Here is a 26,924-nt window from a genome sequence, read left to right as displayed (position 1 = left end):
GCCAAGCACTCAATCCCAAAGGATCAGGATGAGTCTGCTCAGGTTAGGTGGCTGAGTTGGGATCTGAAAAGCAACAAAGGCATCTCCTTGACCAGGCTCAGAAACACTAGAGTCACTCTACTGAATGAAGGCCCCAGGGCTCCAGAAAGTACCTGTTAAAAGGCAAATGCTGGCCAGCAAGAAGCTGAGGGATATTAAAACCAAAAAAACTAAGCCCAATTCCAACTCATGGCTACCCCATGTGTTTTAGGGTAGGATTGTGCTCCATAGGGTTTTTAATGGTTGTAATCTTATGGAAGTAGATTGCCAGGCCTTTCTTCCATGGCACTGCTAGGTGAATTCAAACCACCAACCTTTCAGTTAGTAGTTGAGCGCAAACCATTTGCACCACCCAGGGAGGTAAAGGGACATTAGCTCCTGCTAACACAGTGACATGGAGGAGGAGAGACAAATCTTTCTTTTTACTAAAAATAAAGGTATGGTTTTATTTTTTTACACTGGTAATTCCAAAATCTTCATATAATATTAGTAAATTCATAGCTATACACATAGTTTATGTCTATAACTTACTCTTCTATTTTTAGAAACAGAAGAATGTTTGTAGTAAAACTATTCAAATTGCTACATTCTGCAAATATAAACTCATTTTCCAAATAGGATTATCATTTGTTAGAAGTGACCACCCACTACCCATCTCCAAGCAAGATTCTTAATAGTCTCTAACACAAATTACAGTGCCAGGCACTCTGATAAACTTTTTCTATGTATTATCTCATTTCATTCCTTATCTATTACTAGCTTCATTTCACAGAAAGAACACAAGTGCAGAAAAGTGCCATAAAGGCCACATAACTAATAGGCTATCAAATCATAACTTGGGCCAGGACAGGCCAGTCTCACTGGGAACAGGGAAGTCACATAGCATGGTGTTCCCTGGGGAAGGGGGGTTCCTGCACCTGGTCTCCCGAGAACGACATTGCTGCAGGAACCGCCCCCGCTGTCTCTCCTCCTCCAAGACTTTCTTTTTGTCACAGGTTCCCAGGTTGATCAGAACCAAGGTGTCATACAGCAGACTGTCTTTCACCTCTTTATCCAACCAGGAGTCGGTGGAGAAGCTTGGAGAGTGGTTGACCTGTGAGAGCAAGATAGCAGCTGAGGGCTGGGTCATCCAGAGTAAAAATGGCACCCCTGAGTGTTATCAAAGCCTGCCTTGGGGCCATAGCTACCAAGGTGAGTAAAAGGGAGAAGAAAGAGGGTTTGGACTAGAGTCACAGTGGGGAAAGGAGGAAACAGAATTCCTTCTAGTTTAAATAGCTTTTATTTCAGTCCTTTCTTCTTGAGTAGCATTGGGGGTTTCCCCTCCATCTGGTGTGCGAGTATTCACACATGCACTGTCATTCCATAGAGCAAGATGGGAAGGGGCAGCCCAAAGGGACAGATTTAGGGGTAAAAGTAGAAAGAAGAGATACATCAGGAGCCTGAGGGAGAGACAGGTGGGAGGAGGAAGAAGACTCCTTCCTGCTCACAGAAAAGTCCATATTGTTCAGAGGCAGTGGTAAGACTTACAATGTGACATTTGTAGGATTCTAGCAGTTTTGGAAGGCTGCTCCTGGTGGCTCATTCTGCTCTTTGAATAAAAGCTCCAAACAGCCATATCCTCTTTCCCACCCATAGCTGGGAACACGGGTTGGGAATGGAGGAAGGCCAGGCCCCAGGAATCTAATCTATAATTTTGGGTTCTTGGCTCTGAAGTCTGGCTCTGGGTCACTGGCACCTGGTACTTGCACCTCTGACTTGCACTTCACACTATCTTCCCTCTATGATGCATTCTCAGTGGCCTCCTTGAGAGAGTTCTTGAGGACAAGTCCAACAGAGAAGAGAGGCAGCCACCCAGAAAGCCTGTTTTCCTTCTCCTCTCACCACCCCACGGGACCCAGAAAACACCCGTGGGTTAGGGCAGGGATTCGGTATTCTGAATGAAAAGTGTAATGGGTGGGGAAAATAAAACAAGATACCCTACATGGTTTTGCTTTGGTGGCAATTCTTTCTCAGCCCTTGGTGTTCATTAGAATCACTTGGGGAACCTTTAAAGAACACAGATACCTGGGTTCCACCTTAGCTATCTGCAGGAATTTTGAGGACACTAAAGGCACAGGAATGTTGTTTTAGGGCTGCCCACAGGGAAAAGGCAGCCAGCCATTTTCGTAATGAGGTTACCAATTATCCCCCCACCCATTCCCATGGCAGCAGACACCAGGCCACTCTCTGTTGGTGCTTGGAACTGAGTAGTCCAGGCCCCTGAGAGCCAGGCATAGCAACTCCTGTCTCATAGTGAACCCTGAAGTCAACCTAGTTTTGATGAAGAACACCCCGTTTGAGGGAGATGACTCTGTTACAAAAGGTAGAGCTGTCTTTAGAATCACTCTATGCCTAAAATCAGGGTTACCAAGTCTGGGCAGACCTCAAGATAGCAAGAGATTCTCTAATTCCCTGCCGTCTACCCCCCTCTGGTGGCCACTTCTTGACTAAGAGAGATGCTCCAGGCGCAGAGCATGCCTTGGGAGGACGTTGATTAAAGCGATCAGGTGTGTCCAGAAAAGCTGGCAGACCCGAGTAACTGGGCACAGTTTTCACCCCTCGCCCAAACCTCTCTACCTCCAGCAGCCAGGGTTTGAGCTTGCAGTCCAACAAAATGTCAAATCCCAGGATTTCAAAGCAGGCACTGTTGAGCGTGTGGTTGGGAAAGCAAGTGTGGTAGTTGTGCTTGATGGTTGGGTGGGCCGAGATGATCGTCTTGATGATGACGTCCTCGATATCTTTCCATATCTGCTCCACGTTGTAGCCGTGGGTCTCCATGTGGATGTTGAAGGTGGAGAGTTTCCTAGAAGGGAACCACAGGCAGGGCAGCAGACCTTTGTTCATCTAAGGCCATGGTGTACTGGAAACTAGAAACTTCTAGAGAAGATAAGTCTCCAGAACCAGTAGGGAGAAACACCCAGGAACTAGGGTGATACCAGGACTATGTTAGCACATAAGAGGGCCTGCAGGAGTTACAGGGCCACATCCCTCAAGATTCCCCAAGCCCTGGAGTGGGGGTGAATATAGACACATAAGTCATGGCTTGGGCACTTTCACTGTGACCCAGAAAACACCCGTGGGTTAGGGCAGGGATTTGGTGTCCTGAATGAAAAGGGTAATGGGTGGGGAAAATAAAACAAGATACCCTACATGGTTTTGCTTTGGTGGCAATTCTTTCTCAGCCCTTGGTGTTCATTAGAATCACTTGGGGAACCTTTAAAGAACACAGATACCTGGGTTCCACCTTAGCTATCTGCAGGAATTTTGAGGACACTAAAGGCACAGAAATGTTGTTTTAGGGCTGCCCACAGGGAAAAGGCAGACAGCCGTTTTCATAACGAGGTTACCAATTATCCCAGGCAAACCAGGACTGTTCCAAATTTGGGCACTGAGAGCCCCACATCCCAGGAAACCCCTCAGTCCCAGGCAAACCGAGATGGTTGGTCACCCTATCACAGAGATCAGAAGATGTCTCTCCTGTGTGGAAATTTCTGAATGGATACTCCAGCCGGCTCTGAAAGAGAGGGTGAACCTGACAGATCCAAGAGGCTATAGTGGGGATGTATACCCACATCCTCACACACACATGACAGTGCACACAGAGAGCATAAGTGGGAAGTGGAAACACAAGAGGAGAAGCTGGAGAGGAATGAAGAGCAGAGAAGAGAATGAAGACAAGAGACATAGCTCACCCAAGCAGTTTGAAAAGCTCACTAGACCCCAGAGATTTGGGTCAAATAGGAGAAAGCAGGGCCAACCAGCCAATGAGCATTTTCTAAGTGCCTTCTGTTCATGCAAAGCTTTGTGCAATGAGGGGATACCAAGAAACCACTACCTATGTCAGGGAAAGCCTAAGGACATTTGGGGAGTCAACACACATATGAAAGAACCAAGAATGAAGAATGCATTTATATAAAGACAGATAAGCAAAGGCCACTCAATATAGAGGCCCACCTCCTCTACCTGCCATTGTCAGGAAATGGAGTGTTGCACATAAATGAATTTTCCAGATCACTTGAAGCCAGTCCTTTCAAGTGCAAAAAAATGTATTTAATTTGCCTAACTGGGAAATAAATCTTCCTGAAATATATTATACACTTCTCTGCCTTCTTATAACAGAGGTTATAAAACATAACATAACCTTTTCTTGATGACTCAGGCAGATCACAATGAATATACATTACTGGATAATTTCAAAATGCCTAGTGGTTAGTCAATTCAATTTAATACATCACATGTGCCAGGCACTCTGCTGGGCCTTGGACATCAAAGATAATGATGACTTAGTCTCTTCCCCAGAGTCCTGCTAGTTTTCAGTTTTTCCGTCTTTTCCTTCACTATGACTAAAGCATTACCCCTACTTAGTTTGCAACCTGGTAGGAGACTTACTGGAAGTGCAGTTGGCCTCAAGCTGGGAAGAGGGGAACTTGGGGCAGGTGAGGCAATTAGTATGAGGATTATATTGTCTCACAAGTTGGTGAGAAGGAAGAGGAGGAAGGAAGAAAACAAGAAGGAAATGGGAAGAGAAGGAAAGAAGAACTCTGCAAGGCAACACGGAAGCACCCAGAAGGCCAGGCACCAGTCCAACCCTCAAAGGGCTTAAGTACAATTGGGAGTACAAGACAAACATGCAAAGAACCAAGCAAAGAACAGTTAGGAACTATGGCTGATGTTGACCATAAGGGTGGTGGGACTTGAGATAGAAAGGTCACATGGATGGTTAGACTCAAATTCCACAGCTTGTCCTTAGAGATGGATACAACCTTCTCATCTGATAGGTGAGGAGGCAGAAGCCCAAAGAAAGGAAGGGTTTTACCCGTACTACAGTGCTTAAGTGACCGGGCCAGAACCTACGACCAGATCAGAGAAGGCTACATAGAAGCTTAGTGAGACAGAAGAAGGGCCTTTAATGATGTTTTAGGTTGTTGGTGAGCAAAGGCAGAGAGATGAGAATGAGCAAGGCCTGTATATTGAATGAGAGCAAAAAAAAAAAAAAAAAAAGTATCCTGGCAGAATGCCATGGAGTGAATAGCACAGGTAGTATTACTTAGTGGTTAAGAACACAAACTTAGGAGGCAGATGGCCTGGATTTAAATCCTAGCTCTACCATTGCCCAGCTGTGTGATCTTGGGAAAGTACCTTTCCATGCCTCAGTTTCCTCACATACAAAATAGGGATGATAATAACAATGCCTACTTCATAGTGTTGCTGTAAGAATTAAATGGATTGAGGTATGTAAATTGCCTAAAACAGTTCATGGCACATAGCAAGCACTCAACAAATAAAATATGGGCTATTAATGTAGAAATAACAGCAGAAAATGAGGTTTGATCAAATTATGGTAAACTGGGCAGAGGAATTTGAACTGGATGCTCAAGGCACCTGGGAGCCATAATGGTTTCTTTATAGTAGAAGTAATGAGTGTACAGAATGTATAATAGTAACAGCTTGCATGGGGGGTTATTCTTTTTGAAGCCCATTCATACATATCATCTTACTAGATCCTTATGGCATATCTGTGAGGCAGGCCAGCTGGTATCCATATTTTATTATCTCATTTTAGAGATGAGAAAAAGGAGGTACAGAGAGGTTAAGCAGAGTGCCTGGAGCTAGGGAAAGGAATGTGGAGGCCTATGCAGCCGTCTGGGTCTGAGGCTGAAGAAAGGCTGGGCCTGGTGGAAAGGAAGGGACTCTGAGAGACATCTGCAGGAGGGACTTTCAAGACTGAATGACTCTCTGGAAAAGGAAGCATCCAAGATGATGCCAAACTCTTTAATCCTGGAATTTGTTGTTTTTAATTGCCATGGAATCCATTCCAGCTCATGGCGATCTCATGTATGCAGAGTAGAACTGCTCCATAGGGTTTTCAAGGCTGTGACCTTTTGGAAGCAGATCTCCAGACCCGTCTTCCGAGGCACCTCTGGGTGGGTTAGAACCACCAGTCTTTCGGCTAGTAGTTGAGCACTTAATTGTTTGTACCACCTAGGGACTCCTTCCTGGAGATTAGAAGGTAGAAATGGGGATGTTGGGCAGAGGAACCAGTGTGGAATGGTGGGGTGGGAGCAAGGAGAGAGAATGCCTTCACACTGGGAAATGCTGAGTTGGAGACAACAGGAAGATGTCCAGGTAGAGCTAAGGAGACATAGGCCTGGAGCTGGGGAAAGAGAGGCTGAGCCAAGCAAGGGCAGGGCTGTGGCCATGAGAGCAGATGACCATTCCAGCCATCTAGCAGAGACAGTGTGGAAGGAGAAGAGCAGAGGGGTGAGGTCAGACCTAGGGTGAGAGGGAGACGGGAAGAAGGAAGAAGAAGGAGGGAGGAGGAATGTAGGGTGGCAGAACAGTACTGGAAATCACCACACCCTCACCTTAGTCCCCAAAGCCCCCTCCATCATGGCCTGAGTGTCCCGAAGCCTGCTGTTGGGGCCTCAGTTCTCATAAGAGAAGAAAAATGAGGGCCTTTCATGTTGCTGTCACATGTCACCAAGTCTCATAGTGACCCTCTTAGGTGAGCAGGTAGTCTCAGTGCTCTCATTTTTTGGACCAGGAAATGGAAGCTCAGAGAGAGAAAGTAGCTTGCCCAAGTGTACTCAGCTGGCAAGTACAGAGCCGCGTCTAGAATCCAGGCCTCCCTGAGCACCAATGGTCAACAGGCAATAGCACAGGAGGCTCCGCAGGTGCCCACAGTCTAGGTGAGGAGAACAGGAAGGGTGGAGGGCGGCTTCCTCTCCAGTGTTCACACATCCTCTTCAAGCAGATTTAACCTAGTGAATTTTCCTTTTGCCTTTTTTGAAGTCTGCCACTGAGGGAGTTGCAAAAGTCATGTGCTGAGACTAGAGGAACCCTAGAAGATATGGCCCCCTGACTCTCTGTTAACCCAGAACTAAAACCATTCCCAAAGCCAACTCTTCAGACAAAGATTAGACTGGACTGTAAGACATAAAATAATACTTGTGAAGAGTGTGCTTCTTAGTTCAAGTAGCTATACAAGACTAAATGGGCAGCTCCCGTCCAGAGGTGGGACGAGAAAGCAGAAAGGGATAGGAGCCGGTTGAATGGACATGGGAAACCCAGGGTGGAAAGGGGAAGTGTGCTGTCACATTATAGGCATAATAACTAGGGTCACAAAACAATATGTGTATAAATTTTTGTATGAGAAACTAACTTGAGCTGTAAACTTTCACCTAAAGCACAATAAAAAAAGAAAAAAAAGTCATATGCCTTTCCAATGCTTTGAAGCTAAACTGATGACCTGTTTATCAATCCTTTGAAGCCTAGTGTAGCAGAAAGAGCATGAGCCTTGGAATCTCACAGGCCTACATTCTCATCCTGCTCTAGCATTTATAGCTATGTGACTTAGGGCAACTTAATCTCTCAAGAGACGCAGTATCCTCATCTGTAAAGTAGAGATGACATCTAACTCATAGTTTCTCCACCTACAAATTGTAGATCATAATGCCTTTGCCATAGGGGTGTTGTGAATAGTCAATGAAAAAAGAAAATGCATGCAAAGCACCTGACATAGGCCCCAATACATACTGTTGTTGTTAGATTCCAACTCATGTTGACCCCACGTGACAGAGTAGAACTGCCCCACAGGGTTTTCCAAACTGTAGTCTTTATGGGAGCAGATCACCAGGTCTTCCTTCTGCAGAGTACCTGGGTGAGTTCAAACCGCCAACCTTTCGGTTAGCAGCAGAGTGCTGAACTGTTGCACCACCAAGTCTCCTTCAACACACACTAAAACCCATTGCCGTTGAGTCGATTCCAACTCATAGCAACCTGATAGGACGGAGCAGAGCTGCCCCATAGCATCCCCAAAGCTGTAATCTTTACGAAAGCAGACTGCCACATCTTTCTCCTGTGGAGTGGCTGGTGGGTTCGAACCACTGACCTTTCAGTTAGCAGCTGAGCATTTTCACCACTGCGCCACCAGGGCTCCTTTCAACACACACTAAAAACAAACCAAAAAAACAAACCCACTGCCATAGAGTCACTTCCAACTCATAGTGACCCTATAGGGTTTCCAAGGCTGTAAATCTTTGTCGAATCAGACTGCCACATCTTTCTCCCATGTTAACACACACTAACCACAACAACAAAAAAAAACCCAAACCCGTTGCCGTGAGTTGATTCTGACTCATAGCAATCCTATAAGACAGTGTAGAACTTCCCCACAGGCCTCCGTAAATACTTTCTCCTTTTCCTTTTCCTTTTTACTTGGTCATGTTCAGATTCTTCAGTCTCGCTTTTTGTTGAAACTCAAATGAGACATGATTAGATAATAACATGAATGCAAAAGTCCCCTTGTGAAGATACTTCTGTAAATTCCCCCCATTTCCTCCTTCTTTGGGGGAACCTTAAAAGCCAGCCAGTCACAGGTCATGCCACACTAGGGCACCGTGACATATCCTTTAATAAGCTATAAGGGAGCAATACCCCAGGGAATCACAGGCCAAGGAAAAACTGCCTGGCAGGTCCTTCTCACATGGTTGGCCGCCAATCAGTAAATATCTGGTGACTGGGAAAAGTTAGAAGGGCCAATAGTAACAAGAGTATGTTTTGGTGTGTGGTGTGTATCCTGCTGGGGAAACAGTTCATGTTTATCTCTTCTCCTCGCAACCTCCCAGGGTTTACAACGAGGTCTTCTTTTAATGATTAACAGCCCAGAGGGCAGAGAGGAAGGAGTCTGTTCTGGGCTTAGAGGCAAAGCAATATTTTCTGACACCATATGACCCAGGAAGGAAACTCCTCTGGGGACTGACAGGGTTTAGGTATGATTCCAGAGGGCAGCTCTGAGGCTGGCAGGGAAAGGAAAGAAAAATGAAGCCGCTTCCTTACCTCTTGCTGCCAGAATGAGAATCTTGAATGAAATTTGAACTGTGCTTATTAATGGAATAATTAGTCAGGTGCATGCAGATATCATCCTGGGAAAAGAGACACAAGTCTGTGGAGTCGGGCAGGAAGGGCAGGCCTCCTGCTTCCTCTCTGTGCCCGCCCACGGCCCCTGGTGCTTAAAGGGATAGAAAAGAAAAGGGATGGTTTAGGGTTTATTTAAACTGTCAAAATAGAGAAAATAAGAAGGGGTGTCCTATGGCCTGGAGTGTAAGAAGAAATTCCAGCTCCTCCTGAGATTGATGCCTTGCTTGAAGGAAGCTTCAGGAGCCCTGGGAGGGCCTCACCTGGGGACCTTCTCTCCCTGAGCACCATTGAATCATGGTGCAGAGTCAGGCAGACCTAGACACCAGTCTCAGCCTCACCTCCTCCTAGATGTGTGACCTTGGACAAGACCCTTACACTCTCTGGGCCTTAATTTTCTCATCTGTAAAATGAGGATAATAATCCCTATTTCTGAGAGCTCCTTAATGAGAGAATTTATACAACCTGGCACGTATTAAGTGCTCAATAAATGATAGCCTTATTCATAATATTTTGATAATGTGGGTTTAACTAGGGTCTGACCATGCTAAGAGGGTAGGGCTAGGTAGTGTGTCCCTTTAGCTCACCAGGTTGTCTGTGCAAGGGTAGGAGTAAGATGTCGTGGCAAAGCGGGCCAAGCCTTCATTGTACACAAAAATCCTGAGAGGGTCACAGGATGTCACTAGCACATAAATCCGTAGGTCAAACTTGAACCCATCAATGATAAAGGGCTGGAAGGAGAGAACAGAAGTCATACAGCATCAGAGGAGAAACTGAAACTCCCATCAAGTTCTCAAAATGTCAGTTTCAACATTGCCTAACGTGATAAAGTGCAGGTGTGACTGGGGTTGGAAGGGGGATAAGGAGACTGGGGTGCTAGCCCAACATGTGACCTTGTAGAGTCACTAAACTACACTATCCGCAGTTTCTTGATCTGTCAAGTGGCGTGAGTAACCACAGCCAAGAGTCATCGTGGCAACTAAACAAAGAAACATTAAAATGTCCTTTGATGAAAGGACATATTGTCACCACCCAGGGCTAAGTTATTGCTGCAGTTCTTCAAGAATGCTTCCTGCAATGCTGCCTCCTGGCCATTCCTGTCCCAGGGATCCAGTTCTTCCCCCTCCACACACACTTCTAGAGGGCTCCAACCCTGCAGTGGGCTTATGTCACTGTGACCTCTGACTGACCTCCAGCCAGGGAGTAAACGCAACTACCGTGATCTCTCCAGGACTACTCCTGTCCCCCAAATAAGACGACGCCACTACGAACCAAAGGTGCTCTCCCAGCTGTCACCTGTTAGAGGAAATAGCTCAGCCTGGTAGGGCGAGATCAACTAACAAGCGTGCAGGAGTAGCTGCAAGGCCAAGGGACACTCTGGCCTAGAAGCTTATCAGTGTCCTTGGTCTGAAGGCTTGGCCTAACAAAGTCCAATGCAGACTACAGGACTCAGCCTCACCCCCTCTCATCCCCTCCTTTTCACATTCTGTCCAGTGGAGCCAGAGCCTGAGGTTGCCATGGGCGATAAATAATCACAATGAGGACGTACCTTTGAAATATAGAGCTGACAGATCATATCCTCCCCTGGCTTGATTTCTCTCACCCTCCGTGTGATGAATATACCTCTCCCTTGGCAGCCTGAATCCGGCTTACAAATGTATGTCTTATTTTTTCTTGACCTGCTGTAGTTCTGCAAATCTCCCCAGCTGCCAGAGCAGAGAGGGAATGAGATACACCTTTAGCTGGGGATGCAGTGGAAAGCAAGACTAGCTCTTTAGCAAAAATAGAAACACTAACTCGTGTGACAAAAGCCCTGATACTGACAGACGCCCAGAAGTCCGGCAGCCAGAGAGACGGTAGCGCGTACACAGTGGAGAGAGTGCGGGCTCTGGAGGGAATTGAGGCCTAGATTTAAATCCAGGCAACACCACTTACCAGCTGTGTGACCCTTTGCAAGTGACTTGACCTCTCTGAGCCTCAATTTCATCATCTATACAATGAGGGTAATGACACCTATCTCATATAATTATTGTATGGTGATCACCATGTCATAACGCGGGCAAAGTGCTGACACACACTGTGCACCTTGTAAAGGCAGCAATGATCTGAGTAATTTAGCTTTCCGGAGTTGGTAGGCAGATTTGGATCTGGCTTATGCCCAGACAAATTATGTGACCTTGTCTCTTAAGAGACTCCTCTCTGGGCTTCAGGTTTTCATCTATAACACCTCCACTTCATCCCGAGTGTGGGAGCGCAAATTATATCTTCAAGTGTTCTTTGAAGGAAATACATTCAGAAGAAAGAAAGAAACAAACCAAATTAATGGATTGCAAGGCTGAGTCTTCTATACCTCTTGTTTGGCATTTTAATGCAAAGGAACCCTGTGACCACTGGGGAAGTCACTTAATTGCAATGTTCCTCAGTAGCCGTGAAATTTGGAGGCTCCTGTTGACCTGATGGCAAACACCTTTCCTTCTTAGTTGCTGCTAAGCCCTGAAAGTTGTTCCAGACAAGCTAAAGAGAAGCTGGGAAACCTGGAGCTCTTGGTTTGGGCCTGCTGCCTCTTGGGTGGGGAGCACTGGGGATGGTGAGATTCCTCTGGTGCCCTTGCCATTAAAAAATAATCCTGATGGCAATGTTTCACTGCCATCCCCTTGCCCCATATCAACCACCAGATTGTACCCCAGGTCACGCTCATGTCACCTCACATTTCTCTTACATCTTGACGATGTGGTCCAAAGCACTATATATACCAGGAATGGATGTCCAGTTTCAAGACGGATAAAATAAGACCCGAGAAGGGGAAGGGCCGAGTGTCATCCACTGTTCCAGGCACTGCCCTGGAACAAAGGCCAGGCACCTCCCTGCTCCTAACCTGGGTGCTAACCATTACCGCATTTTCTCCAGAGGTGCCCCTGGTGCTTAAAAATTGGAACAATTGGTTCCAACTGATTGGAACAAGTCAATTATACATTTAAGTTCATAATATCAGCTTTCAGGGTCAGAACAAACGCTCACCCCAGTTGTGGGCACCCAACCCCTAGATGTCATCTAATTTTACAGGCAGAGCCTTGTGTTTTCTCAACCTTGGACACACCCTTTATCCTTTCTCTTCCTGAACAGTAGGGAGAGAGATGGGAGAACATGTGGGAAGGGAAAGTAGCAACCAGAGAATAAGGGGCAAGAGGAAAATGCAACCTGGGGGTAGGGGATGGAGATGGGAGCACACATGGACACTCACTCAGCAGGAAGACACCAGGTCCTAGGGAAAAAGTGGAAATCTTTAGGGAACATCTTTAACATGCGGCTCATATTCCTGGCCAGCAAGTCCTTGCGGCAGATTTCACTCATCCCGGGAAAGTGATTGATTTTCTGCAAAGGAAGCCGGAATTCACGAACAACGGGGGAACATGGACATACCCAAGAGATTCCCTTGGGGTACAATTAGAAAAATAGGAGCCTCATTTGGCAGCCTCATAAGGCACATGTCACACTTATATTGAGGACCAGCTCTGACCCAGATACCTGGTAACTTTTCATTTCCATCACTCGCTCCAGTGACACCGAGTAGTCTGTCCAGTAGAGAGTCCAGTCATCATTTTCGCCTCCCTCTCGAAGGCCATACTGTTGGGCAGCCCTACGCACTGTGATGGAGTTGGAGAAAGAAAGGCCTGTTAGCCCACAAAGTGGGGGAGGAGTGTGGGGTGAGGAGGCTACATTTCAAGGTGCTCCCAGACCAAGCACTTAAGTGAAAGAACAGAAAGAACCTGTCTTCTTGGGACTGGCAGCCATTTTGCCTGGATGCATACCAGTGCTGAGAAAGGAACATGGAGGGTAGAAAGCTATTGAAGAATACAGCCTATGCTCAAAGATCCCCACAGAAAGTTATCTCTGATGAGTGTTTTACCCACCCTGGCTTCTCCTTGCCAGGAAGCAGGCCTCTGTCCTTCCTCCAAACACTAAACCACTGAATGTTCAAGGAATACAAACTAACCCTTAACATCAGCCAGATCCAAGTTTGATTAGTGAGATAAACTGGCAGAAAAAAAAAATCACAAAGCATTTCAAAACCATATATATGCTAGCGCATCCTTCTTCTCCTGTCCCTATTATACTAACAACTGGAAGCTGGCTCCAACACACACTCAAATGCCTTCAAGGGCCTGGGAAAGTGGAAGTGCCTGTAGTGACCAGGAGAGTGCCTGACCAGCCTAAAACATCCAAATTCAAATTAAAAATAACAACAACACTGTGCTCTGGAGTATGAAACAAGTAGGCCACATTCAACCCATGGACTGCCAGTTTGTAACTTGTGCTCTAAAGAAGAGCCACAGACTGCAGCAAAAGCTGCCTTTTCAGCAATCATATCCCTAGACCATCATATACAGGAATTACAGATACTGAAGTACACACCACTGGGGTCAAAACCCATGGTTCCTGGAAACAGATTCCCAATGTCCTCAATAGTTAATCAAGCTGAGAGAACCAAAGAACAGAATTCAGAGACACCCCTTTTCATCCTCAAGAATACACAAGAATGACCCTTCCCAACCCTTTGGGGAACCCAGTGGGCCCCAGCATAGATCCCTTAAACGCAGATGCTTACCACTCTCATATCGGCAGTTGGATAGATTGATCACCAATCATCTGAAAAAGAGAAGAAGAAAAGCAGCAAGACAGAGACAGATACACTTGCCAGAACAAGTGACTGCACCTAGAAATGTCCATCCAAGGTGGAGCTGATAAAACCTAACCTGTTCAGGCAGCCTGATCTTCTGCTACACTAAGCCTGATTTTACTTTTCCCATTACTGAGGACAAGGATCCAAAGGGGTGTAGAGTGGCAGAAAAAAATGGAATCAGAGTACTAACACTCTGTCCACGAGGTAGAAACTCTACCCCGTTACAGCTAATTTTGCTGGCTGCTTCATATTAACATCATCACCTCCTCAATCCTTTCACACCAGTGGCCCATCTGGGACATGAATTGAAAATGTTTCTGGCCAAAATACTTAGTTATCTCCTTCACCTTCCTCCTATTTAGAGAAGCTGTGAGTTAAAAAGTGGGCAAGCTTTTGGACACCAGTCAGAGGGGTGATTCATTTTCCCCCAGAACAGAATAAGGCATGGAGAAATATGACACAAGAACTGTGGGGCAGAAGGTTGTGGTCAGATCCCAATAAGTCGGTGTGGTTCTATTATATTTCAAGTGTACTAAATTCCCAGGACGATAAGCACTTCTTAAAAACATGGAAATCCTCTCTCTCCACCCATTTAAACGAATAGAATGAAGGTGTGGATTTAGATTACACACCCATTTTTTATAAAATAGATCACCTAAAGTGGATTATATTTATATGACCCGAAAGTGGTATGATTTTGACAATCCCACACACAGTTTCTGCATTCCTTCTCCTTTACCTTCTCTTTAGCAGTCAGGCCCCCTTCCCTACAGGTCCCTCCTGTTCTCACCAACATAGATCGCCATTTCCCATCTTTCAATCCTAACCTCTTTTTCTTCCTCTTTTTCTTGCCTTGCTGATGGGCGTTCTGAAGCCCCTTTTGTGCCCCAGTGTTCTCTTTCACAAAAGCCAGGGTGATGATTTCTCTTGGATCTTCTACATAACCGTCCTCTCTCTCTTCTGACTCTGCCCCCTCCTCGCTTTCCAAAGTCTCACAAGGCAGCATCTCCCCGGCCTGGGAGGAGGCTCTGTGGAAATACTCAGCCTCCCTGGAGAAAAGCGGAGAGGGAGTAGCAGTTACATGGATCTTCCTGCAGGGGGACCCCCTCCCTTGCTCATGTGGGTGGTGAACTCGTGCTCCAAGGCAAGGCAACAGGTTGTGGTCTATAAAATGCCACTCTACCACCATGGTTGGTGCAAGCTAGGGAGGGAGCTGATTACAACTTTTGCCACTGAGTATGACCTTAGGGACTCCTGCAGCCAACCCTGGCCTTGGTTTTGCCCTCCTGCGGTTTTGAGGAATGGGCTGAGACCCTATGCATGGAACTACCTGGTAAACAAACCTATTATTAAAGCAAGTGAGTGTCTGGAGACAGCCACTCAGAACTAAGCCCTAAGCCTTCCTAGGTGAGGGAGTTAGTCCCAGAGGGTGCAGGTGAGGTGCTTTGAGGAGGTCGGTTAACTGTTTCAACACTGCATCAAACCTCCCACAGCAGCAATCTGCGGCCGTGAAAGTTAATGCAACTGGAGTACAAGACTGACTTGTAGCTGACTTAGCAACAAGATTCAAGTCCGGGGCCAGATGTAGACCTTCAGAGACCCCAACCACGAAAAGGCTATGCTGTCTCCCCCATTATTCAATTTAAAAAGAAAAAAAAAAAAAACCTCAACCATAAAGTAAGGAAATCCAGCAAAGTTTTCACTCCCCTCATCTTTGATGTTTGAAATTTTTTTTAAAAAAAGTTTTAATGCCCCTGCTTCACTAATCCTTAAGAATGTGCTTGGTTGGGTAGCCCAGAATGGCCTAGGCCCAATTAACTGATTCATGTTCCCTTCACATCCAAGGCTCCTACGGCCTTAAACTTTCTGGTGCTCTCCCCTCCTTACCTCCTAAAACCCTACCGATCTCCTTCTCATCATTTAAATCTCTCTCCTTTGAGGCCTGTAGCCCTCTTGCTACTTACTACCTGCTCTTGGTTTTGTGAAAAAAACTTAATTTATTATTACTGAAATAACATTAAAGGAAGTCTGGAAAATGGAGTAGGGTGGGAAATCACCTGTAGCTTTCCTACCCTAATGTAGCAACTTTGACCTTTTTGTGTATTCTCTTTTATTCTTAATTTCTAAGCACAATTATTCTTATATAATAGTAATCATAATATATAAACAATTTTACATCTGCTTTTTCCATCCTTAGCATCATATCATAAACATCCTTTTGGCTGTGGCCAAGTTTTCATGTTTCTTGTTTTTAATGGTCATGTAATATTCTGGTGAAGGCATATGCCTGAATTTAATCAACCATTGCCTTGTTGTTGGAATTATAACTTGCTTTCAATTTTTACATTATATAAACAGCTCCAGAATGAACATTTTTTCATGTAAGAAGGCCTTTTACTTCTTTAGAATTATTTTCTTAAGATAAATATACAGAAGCAGAAGTATTGGGTTAATGAAGATAAAAATTATATAGCTCTGGGTGTGAGTATGTGTATACAGATGTGTGATGTGTGTGTGTGGATGTGGATGTGTGTGTGTGTGTGTGTGTGTGTGTGTGTATTCCAACCAATCAACCAACCAGTTGGTGTAGAGTCTTTCCTGATTCATGGTGCCCCTATGTATGTCACAGTAGAACTGTGCTCCATAGGATTTTCAGTGGCTGATTTTTTTTGGAAATAGATCACCAGACCTTTCTCCAAGGCACCTGTGGGTGGACTTGAACCTCCAACTTTTTGGTTAGCAGCCAAGTGCTTAACCATTTGTACCTCCCAGGGATACACACACACATATATCTCTTACATATGCAATTATGTGTAGATCAGACTCATCTTTTGGGAATCATCTTCCCTCTGCACCCTTCCACCTCTCTCTGCCCCTTTCCCAAACAAAACAAAAATTGGTGGTGGGGATCTATCTAACTGTGGAGCCTACCTACAAATAATTTAATAATAAGTCCACATAGGGTATAGTGCTGTAGGCTTTTCAAGGCATGTTCATATACATAATTGCATTGAATGCTCACAACCACCCCAAGAGGGAGGGCAGAATTATTAGGTCAGCCAAAGATTGCCATTTGGTTCTCTCCTTGCTGAAGAGGGCCGCCACTTACACTCAAGGTCCTTTATGGGGCCACTTGAACAGGGGGAGAAAGTTGTGCTCAGTGTAATTGTGAGTCAATTTTTCCCAGTGAACAGGCACATTCTTGGCAAAGCTCAAGAGGACTAAGGCACAGGAAATCTTGACCTTGGGCTGTTCCCTTCCTTGCAGGTAAATGGCTAGGTCCACTCCCCTAGCCCTCCACAACCCCTGTTTACTGAGCCCTCAAGGAGGAGTGGCTTCGTTTACCTAAAGGTTAATGTTAACTTAGGGAGAGAAAACTGACCCGGAATTAGGCCTCTGGAGTTGTGAGTTGTCTTTGCCCTTGTTCTGGTTCTTGCCCAAGTGGTAGGAACAAGTCATGGCTGCCTCCATTTGTCTGCCTCAAAGAGAACAAAAAAATTGTCAAACTGTACATAGTTCTTGCACGAGAGGGCCTCAGATACATAAGAGCAAGGAACTGAGCCCATGCAATTTTAAAGGAACTGGTTTAACTTGGTTAACAGCATTATTGCCTACATTCTCCTGCATTCTAGATCCCTATGACACAGAGCCACCTGGATGGCACCTGAGAAGGTCCAAAATGGCAAACAACTGTCTTTGCCACGTGTGACTAGTTTTGTTTTGTCTCTGGCCCCCATGCTCTCTTTCCCCAGCTTTCTCCTCCCTGTTAAATCTCCAAGGCTGAATCATGCTGGCCTTCTCTCCAAAGCCTCCTGAAAGAGAATATCTCTTTCAAAGGTTGCCTGCAGAAATGTTCGCTTGACCCATGCAGTGTATTGTTGCTGTTATAGTTTTAAAATAGAGGTAGTTGCCAATAATTAGAAAATACAGATTTCTCATAAAAATCCAGATTTCCAGTTTCTTTTGGAAAATTAGGCCCCCATCCTTCATGCCAGCAATCAACTAAACTAGAGCCCAGTAATAGCTTCCCCTTCAGACATTTTCTGGTTTGCCCCAGTCCCTAACACTCCCTGTTGTCTCCCTGACACAAGAGTCAAGGGTCAGTGAACCTCCCAGTACCTTAGTTTCCTCATCTGTAAAATTATCTGCCCCAGTTATGGGAGTTATATGAGTTTATGAGTTAACTTGTTTGAGTTAATACAACACAAATAATGTGGTTAGAATAGTTTCTGGCACATAGTAGGTGCTCAATAACTGCTATCTATCATTATTAGTTGTGTGACCCTAGACTGGCTGTGTCTGAGTATTCTTGGCTTCTAGAACAGTGTCTGGCACACAGCAAATGTTCATATGCTTCTTGAATAACTAGACTGGAAGAATGAAATAAATGCATGAACTAATTTAACCTCTTTAAGGTTGATTTTCCTCATCTATATAATAGAGGTATTGCTGTGAGCATTAAATAAATAATTTTTAAGACATCAGCTGTTGGTCCTTTTACCTGGCAAGCATGTAGGACATTTAGTTTCATTCACTTATAACAACAGCTGCTATTTACAACCTGTTCTACTCTGTCCTATAGGGTCACTATGAGTCAGAATCGACTCAACAGCAATGGGTAACAAGTAAAACCGGCATTACACGAAAGCATTTTAATGTCTAATCTTCATAATATCATATCATATGTATTATCTTCCTTCTATTACAGATGAGAGGACTGAGGCACAGAGAGGTTGAGGTAAGAGGCAGAGCTGGGATTAGAAGCTACATCTATCTGACCCCACAGCCTGTCCCTCCTCCACACTCCACTCACTGCCTCTCAGCTGATCATGCATAAAAAGTGTGACCATAAAGTAAAGCAACTCATCTCCTGGTTCCCAGAAGCAGTCTTGGTGACCTTCATCCTTAAGAATCAATTGGCCCCACATAATTTTCCTTAAAGCCATCTGCTTCTAAATTCCCATCTCCAACAAGGGGCCTGAATCTGCCCAAATTTTCCATAACCTGGGAGCAACTCTAACTATTGCTTCTACTTTATATTTATTTTTACTCTCTTCCTTTCCCTTTTTTTCACCGAAGTCCACATTATGTCCGAACTCTTATTAGAACACTTTCTAAGCTCTTAGGGAATCCCTGGATTTTAGAGCTGGGAGGGACCTTGGAGAGCATCTAGTTCAACCCCTATCCTTTTTAGAGGAGGTTACTGAAGTCCACTTGCTGGTAGGGGAGAGGACTTGGACACAGCCAGAGCAAGTCAGTGGAGCCAGGACCGACGCTCTGGCTTCCTACGCCCTTTAATTCTCTCTTCATTATGCCAGGCTAGTGGGCAGAGGGGAGGTAATGTGTGCTCCAGTGCTTTGGAGAGTTAAAAGAGTAAGAGTTGTGTTACAAACATGGTAAATAGTATCTTTGGTTTCTCTTAATGACATGAGAAACATTCAGTTCACCTTTCCAAGTAGGTTAGTTAAGACAGTGAAAACTCACTGACCTTTCACTAAAGCATTTTAGTATGAGGTTTGATCTTGGGTTCCTCCAAGCTGGAAACTGCCAACCAAATCCTGGTTAGACAGCATGAAAATGCCCTTCGTTGGCCACCAGGGGGAGGGGATGAGCACTGGGATGGCTCCTTGCAAACACGTAGGTTTTTTGAGAACCGACCATGCCTCATTTCCACTTCTGAAGAACTGCATGGGTATGTTGTTGTTGTTAGGTGCCATTGAGTCGGTTCCGACTCATAGCGACCCTATGTATAACAGAACGAAACAGTGCCCAGTCCCATGCCATCCTCACAATTGTTGCTATGCTTGAACACAGGTTTACTACACTCCTTTCCCCTGGAGGTAGTAGAGAAAGAGACAGAAGGATGGAAGACGTTTGTGCTTTCTTTTGCAAAGCTGAATTAATGTGGGTGTCCTATAAATGGAAGAGAGAATAATTTAGTAGTTGATTAAGACAAGAATGATAAGGAAATGTGTTTCGGTTTCAGCCAAGTTTTTTTTTTTGTTGTTTGTTTGTTTTTTTTATCTCTGATCTTCATGCCCTCAACTTTTCTTTCCATCTGTAGGAATGCATAGAGCACTGAAGAGTTCTTCTTCCGTGTCTGCCTGCGGCCTCCTTTTCTTCCCTCACATAATAGGTTCTCCTGTATCCTCTTTTTCATCTTTTGGTCTTCATTCCCCTACTGGAAGCATCCTTCCGAAGGCCTCCTGGAAAAGGTCATAGTGGAGGCAGAAAAAGATGTGGAGGTAAGACCACTGGGTCTTGCTTTCAGGTTTGCCTCTCTGATTCAGCATGTGATAAGAAACCAAGTACCAGTAATTATTTCCTGCCTCATTCCCTACCTTCTCTGTGATTATAGGACCACTAGGAGGATAAAAGGATCACACTTAGAAAAGTGCTTTGAGCTTAGATCCAGGCAAGATAAAACAAGATGCCTTTAAGGGCCTTTTGGTTTTTTATTTTATTCACCCTTCTAATTTCAGCACAGGGCCTGAAGGGGTCATTGGACAATCAAGGGAGGGATGGGGCACTCAACTGCCCAAGGGCTTTGCCTACAAGAAGTGCTGAGAATGACTGACCACATTCACTGAAAACATCAAGAATCTTGCTGACTCACGTGCTATCTTTTATTCTTCTAGAAACTGAGAAGTTCTGCAAGATTGAAACATGCAATCGTCAAGTCAGGCTCATGCCCAGCCATTTTCTCCACAATATTCAGTGCATTACTAGCAAAGACAGATAAATCCAGATCTAAATCTCAGCTCTACCACTTACCAGGAGTGTGATCAGGATGAGTAATTTAGCCTCTTTGTGCCTCATAAGTAAAACGTAAACAATAATATTCATTTCACAGGGTTGTTTTAAAGATTAAATGAGTTAATATTTCTAATGTTCTTAAAGCAGTGCTTGGCTCAAAATAAGGGCTGTATTTTAAAATGGAACCATGGTGGTAGGATTGGTGTATACATTAAATAACTTACTGAAGTGCCTGGCACATACTGGTGCTTAATAAATGTTAGCTCCTGTCCCACTTCATCCCCAAACATGAGTTACATTTTTCCTAGGGTTCAAATCTCAAGGGAGAACTCTCCTCAAGCCCAGAAGTTTTCTCTCCGGAGGGTGAGAAGTAACAACTGGAATGAAAGAAATTAGGCTGTGGACAGGGTTGGGAGCATCTGCAGAAGGCTATGTTGGCCAAAAAAAAAAAAAAAAGAAGTTATCCTTCTGGAAGGTTTCTCTAGACAAAGGAAGGAATGTGATGAGAAGGACCTCATGAAGGGGAAGGAGTAGGCAGAGAGAGTGGCATGGGTCCCAGGGATCGCTGGTATCCAAGGGACAGGTCCCTGATAGCATCAAGTCTAGGTAATAGAGGAAGGGCAGGAAGCGAGGGTGCACACTGAGGGCGACCAGGTTCGGGAGAGAAACAAGGACAGGAGGGAGTACGGAGCTGGGAAAAGACGGGTCGGGATGTGGGCAAGGTTCTGGCATCGGGGTCATGAGGGTGAGAAAAGAGAAGGTGGGTATTTTAGAAGCGAACGCGGGGTATGGGGCAGGGAAGAGGGCGAGCGTTAACAGGAGGGACTGCGAAGAGTTACAGAGCCAAGGGGAGCAGTGGCCGTGAGGCTTAGTGGCTTTAGGCCGTAGAACGCCACCAAGGGGGCCAGGGGGTGTCCCCGGGGTGGAAAACAGGGGTGTGTAGAACCAGACTTTAACGGGGAGGGTACTAGATGGCCACGGTCTGCGGCCAGCACCGGGCGTTGGGGCGCTCTTACCCGCAGTTCCTAACGCCCCGCTCGCCCCTGCTCTGCGGCCCGTATCACTCGCTATCACACTGGTGGCCCCTCTTCTCGAAGGATTAAGGAGATACACTCCCATTGGCTGCCAGAGAAGCCCTAACCCCAGCCCGCGCCCTTCCTAACTTCGGGTCCGCCTGGCCCTGATATTTGCATACAGGGCCTTCTGGGCCTTCGATTGGCCCCTGCAGTAGGCTACCATGTCCCACCTGCCGAATGCAATTAACCGCCCCTGAGCTCCGCCAGGAAAGCGCCCGAGGTTGTCCCGGGAGACGCCGAGGACGCTCGGGCCGCGCCCCACCGCGCGACTGACAGACTACCGGCTCGCCCTCCGCCGGCCGCCCGCCCGCCCGGCGCCCAAGTCCACACAAACCGGCCTCGCGCCCTGTTGGAGCGCGGTACGCAGGCGCGGCTGGAAGACCTGGGGCCAGTGCGCGGGGCTGGGACAAGGAAAAAAAAACAAAAAACCCCATTGCTGTCGAGTCGATTCCGACTCATAGCGACCATATCGGACAGAGTAGAACTGTCTCATAGCGTTTCCAAGGCTGTAATTTTTAGGGAAGCAGACTGCTGCATCTTTCGAACCGCCCAAGTTTTGCTTAGCAGCCGAGCGCTTAACCTCTGCGCCACTAGGGCTCCTGGGACAAGAGAGAGGCCCTTGAATGTACACCCTCTGGGGAGGGTAAGGAGCCCTGGTGGCGCAGTGGTTAAGATCTGGGCTGCTAACCAAAAGGTCAGCAGTTTGAATCCACGAGCCGCTTCTTGGAAACCATATGGGGCAGTTTTACTCTGTCTTATAGGGTCGCTGTGAGTCGGAATCGACTCGAGGGCAGAGTTTGGTGTTTCTTTGGGGGAAGGGTAAAAGGAGTCCTGGTGGCGCGGTGGTTAAAGCGCTCGGCCGCTAGAGGAAAGGTCAGCGGTTCGAACTCACCAGCCGCTCTGGGAGAAAGATGTAGCCGTCCGCTTCTTCAAGGATTTACGGCCTTGAAAACCCTATGGGGGCAGTTCTACTCTGTCCTTATGGGTCACTGTGAGTCGGAATCGGAATCGACTGGATGGCAGTGGGTTTGGTTTTGGTTTTGGGGAGGGTAAATGTCAACAACAGAAACAGGAGGTGCCGTGGGGAGAGCTTTGGATTAAGATCCAAATGAAGATTCAGGTGTACTGTCTGTGTAACCTGGAGCAGTTGCTACTACTTGTCTGAGGTGTAGCTTCTTTAACAGTAAAATGGGTATTGCAAACTACCATGAACCGCTCAGACCTATTGAATCAAGACATCTCCAGAGTGTGGGAGTCATGACCCCTCAAATAAAGTGACCCCCCAGGCATAGGAAGAGTCAGTGAAACTTAAGGGGCCAAGGATATTGGCTACCCAACAATCATCCTGATGGTCCTCAAACAGGTGGGGAAACCTAGTAGTGACTGGATCCAAGTAATTGTGGTTTTCCTTAGGTTTCCGTCTGTGTGAAGCCCAAAGTACTGCCTACAAGATTGCCTCCATAGGACCGGCAGGCAGCAGAGCTGTTTCCGCCTGAGTTAATTTAGAATTTGGTGAAAGATTAAAGGATCAGTTTTAAGTTCCTGAATATTAGTGTTTTTAGGAGACTTACGGGTTGAGCCAAAGATTACTTATTGCCTATGTACATCCCTCTTCATTCTTGAGAATTTTCCAGGTGCTTGACTGGAGGTCACTGAAATGTAGTTGCTTCTGTGAAAAAGAACTGATATACCGTGGACTGCCAGAAGAATGAATAAATCTGTCTTGGAAGAAGTACAACCAGAATGCTCCTTAGAAGCAGGGATGGCAAGACTTCACAAGCTTACTTTGGACAAGTTATCAGGAGGGACAAATCCCTGGAGAAGGACATCATGCTTGGTAAAGTAGAGGGTGAGGGGAAAAGAGAAGGGCCCTCAAGGAGATGGATTAACACATTGGCTGCAACAATGGGCTCAAATAACCTGCTATTGTTGAGGATGGCACAGGACTAGGCTAAGTTTCATTCTGTTATACATGGGGTTGCTATGAGTCGGAACCACTTCAACGGCACCTAACAACAAGAAGTCCAAAGGAGTAAAACTATGGATCATTACTCTCTACTGAGGGCAGAGCTCTATGCTGAGCACTTGAGAGGAGACACATAAGGAGGAGAAAGAGCCCCTTCTTAGGAAACTGTTGTAGTCATCTAGTGCTGCTGTAACAGAAATACCACAAGTGCATGGCTTTAACAAAGAGAAATTTCTCACAGTCTAGGAGGCTGGCAGTCCAAATTCAGGGCATCAGCTCCAGGGGAAGTCTTTCTCTCTCTGTCAGCTCTGGAGGAAGGTCCTTGTAATCAATCTTCCCCTGGACTAGGAGCTTTTCTGCACAGGAACCCCAGGTTCAAAAGATGCACTCTGCTCCCGGTGGTGCTTTCTTCGTGGTATGAGGTTGCCAACTCTCTGCCTGCTGCCCTTTCGGTTTATCTCTTGTAAGATAAAAGGTCATGCAGGCTGCACCCCAGGGAAATTCCCTTTACATTGGATCAGGGATGTGACCTGAGTAAGGGTGTTACATCCCACCCTAATCCTCTTTAACATAATCTAATCTTGCCTCATTAACCACAGGCAGAAATTAAGATTTACAACACACAGGAAAATTACATCAATCGCAAAATGGAGGACAACCACACAATACTGAGAATCATGGCCTAACCAAGTTGACACATATTTTGGGGGGGCCACAACTCAATCCATGACAGAAACCTATAGTCGAAAGGACTAATGGAAGGGGCAGGATCCACATCGCTGATGTGGACCATGTTGGAGTTAATCGAGGGAAGCAGATTCATTGAGAACTGTGTGCCTGTGAGTGTGCCCAGGACTTCATGCTGCACTGTGATAGGATATTGGCGAAATGACAGGAAACCTCCCCTTCACCTACCTGACCTGCCCAGGCAGGAGGCTAGAGGCAAGGGAATGGCTTAGCCCCATGTAGACGCTGAAAGCCTTGCTTAAATTGACGCTGGAGAGAATGGAGGCCCCAAGGTGGAAACTGTGGCCTATCTGCTGCTCTTACAGAACCCTTTCTGCCTTCAGGTCCTTTTCCCTCCATGTGGTCCTGGGCTGTAGTGCCCCTCCTCTCTGGGGCCCCAGGGACCAAGGTGACCACCATCAACTGGCCACCCAGCAGATGCTTCCTCAAGACCAACCGCCCCAGCTCTGTTCTCCCCTATCCCACCTCTTTCTTTCCCCAGCGTCCTACCAATCTACCCGGCCAGGCTCCTGCTTAGTCTTGGGTCCCTCTGGAGTGATATTGTGATGGGAATGAGGGAGAGGATTCAGGAGGGAGCAGCCAAGATTTACTGCTTCCAGAAGAGTTCCATTAAAATCCTTGACAACCGGTTATTTATGAGAGGGCCGGTTGCAATGGAGCTAATAGGCCAGAGCCTGGCACTGCTTTTCTTTCAGGGGTGATGACAGGAACAAACATAGGGTGAACAGTAGAGCTGCCCCCACTGTAGCGCAAAGCAGGCTGCAACCCTGTCAGGCATACCCTCCAGGGCCACAGAGTGACAACCAGGAAATCAGAGAGCATTGGTAATTTGTGCCAGGCAAACCAGAAACAGAAACATCCACATGGCAAGCACTGAGAGACTTTCTGAGCCTGGGTGTGAAAGATTGAAGCAAGGTGTTGAAGGGACCTTCCAGTCATCAAAAAGTTTGGACTGAGTCCCCTCCTCTGAGCTCCAACCCAGAGGCATGAATGTGGCGGGGGCAGGGGGAAGAAAACAGGTCTGGGACTGCTGTTTTCACTGTCGTTTTGTTCTATGGCCCCCACCTGACTAAAGAAATAAATAGTAAAACAAACAACGAAACCCTCAGAAAGTTGTTTGCTCTGCAGTTGACACACAGACTCTGTTTCTCAGTTTGAGACTCTTTCTTTAAGTAGTTTATGAAAAAAAGAGGGAGTCCTGCTTCTGCTCCCCTGAGCCAGGGTCCCTCCTTCATGGAAGCCTTTTTTTCCTATGCCCATGAAAATAAAGAAGTCTTGGCATACAGACCAGGGCTGGGGTATGGAGTGGGGGTGAGGCAAAGATGCTTCTCAGAAGGAGAAACTTTGTAAGCTCCAGACTTATTTTAAGTCTGCAGTACAAGAGGGAATGTTGTAGAAGTATGTACAGTTTCACAGACTTAGGATTCTTGTTAAATCAGAAGAGCTCTTTGAGACCACCTGGCATTTCTCTTGTTTTCAGGTGAGGAAACGGAGGCCCAGAGAACTGTCATGACTTGCCCAGGGCCTCACAGTGGGTTCATAGAGCCCACTACTTCTTCCTCCACAAACTCTTGTCACTGTTATTAGTGAAGCTGAAAGAAAAAATCTGATCAATAAGTTAAAGTTAAAAAGTTTTGCTGGGTGGAAAAAGCTCTTCAGGAACAGGGAATACCCCTCCAAAGAGATGAGCTCTTCACATCACAATTTTGATTAGCCTATGGTGATGCAATGGTTAAGCCTTTGGCTGCTAACTGAAAGGTCGATGGTTTGGACCCACCAGCAGCTCTGAGGGAGAAAAGACCTGGTGATCGCTCCCGTGAAGATTACAGCCTAGGAAACCCTATAGCACAGTTCTTCTCTGTCAAGAACATACACAATATGCACATCAACAACGTACACAATACAAACTGTTAGGCGATTTCCCAAAAGGCAAATTTAAAATGATTGACTGTCATTCACTTAATCAGCAGGTGGCAGCTTGGATTGGTTTATTAAATTTTTGAGTCTGCATTCAATAGGCTAGCTATGGCTTAGCTGATTATTTAAACTTTTTCCAAAACTGTCTTTATCACAAGTTTCCTTTCTGTGAAGGGTTAAGAGTTAAGTTTAGAAATGGGGGAGCATTTTCCTTAACAGTGAAATAGAATTGCTGCCCAGCACAGCTGTTGGGGTGTCACCATTTTGAATGTGTATCTGATGGGGCTGATAGAGCCTCCTGGAAATGGGGCTGTCAGCCATGTGTGATGGAAGCTTCTGGGCTTCTGTTTCACCTTGCTCTTCTTCATCCCCCTCCACTGTCTGGGGAAAACAGCTTGCCCTGAAGGAAGCAGTTCCTGGCTGTTTATAGTTTATAGTGTATCCTTTCTCCATGCGGATGGCTCCTAGAAACAAGTTCCATAGGAAGCACCCTGACTGCAGATGAAATAACAGGCACATCACTTGAGCACTTCCTGTGTGTGAAGCACTTTGATGGGCTCCAAGGTAGACATACAGACACATGTGCTAATACGCACACTGCTTATAGCAAAAAGATCCTGTGCAAGCAGTCCAGGAACAAGGACTAGAAGGCAGAAGGGGACAGGAAAGCTGATGATAGGGAACCCGAGATTGAGTAAGGACAGTGTTGACATGTAGTGGGGTTGTTAGCCATTGTCATAGGGCAACATGTGTACTAACTGTTTAATGAGAAACTATTTTGTTCTGT

General features: G+C 46.0%; 1 protein-coding gene across 1 annotated transcript in view; it reads right to left on the bottom strand.

Annotated features, from left to right (window-relative positions):
* The window catches only part of TTLL6 (tubulin tyrosine ligase like 6), a 51,832-nt gene extending 30,282 nt beyond the window's left edge, over positions 1-21,550 (bottom strand). The window contains 10 exon segments of the mRNA XM_004377975.1: positions 957-1,132; positions 2,656-2,881; positions 8,917-9,002; positions 9,582-9,725; positions 10,544-10,700; positions 12,236-12,366; positions 12,520-12,638; positions 13,601-13,641; positions 14,503-14,714; positions 21,440-21,550. Coding sequence (XP_004378032.1) covers positions 957-1,132; positions 2,656-2,881; positions 8,917-9,002; positions 9,582-9,725; positions 10,544-10,700; positions 12,236-12,366; positions 12,520-12,638; positions 13,601-13,641; positions 14,503-14,714; positions 21,440-21,550 — 1,403 coding nt within the window.
* Between the last annotated feature and the right edge of the window lie 5,374 nt (positions 21,551-26,924).

The sequence above is a fragment of the Trichechus manatus genome, unplaced genomic scaffold, assembly GCF_000243295.1.
Source record: "Trichechus manatus latirostris isolate Lorelei unplaced genomic scaffold, TriManLat1.0 scaffold00054, whole genome shotgun sequence".
NCBI lineage: Eukaryota > Metazoa > Chordata > Mammalia > Sirenia > Trichechidae > Trichechus > Trichechus manatus.
The sequence above is the reverse complement of the archived record's forward strand: the minus strand, read 5'-3'. Positions and strand labels throughout refer to the sequence as shown.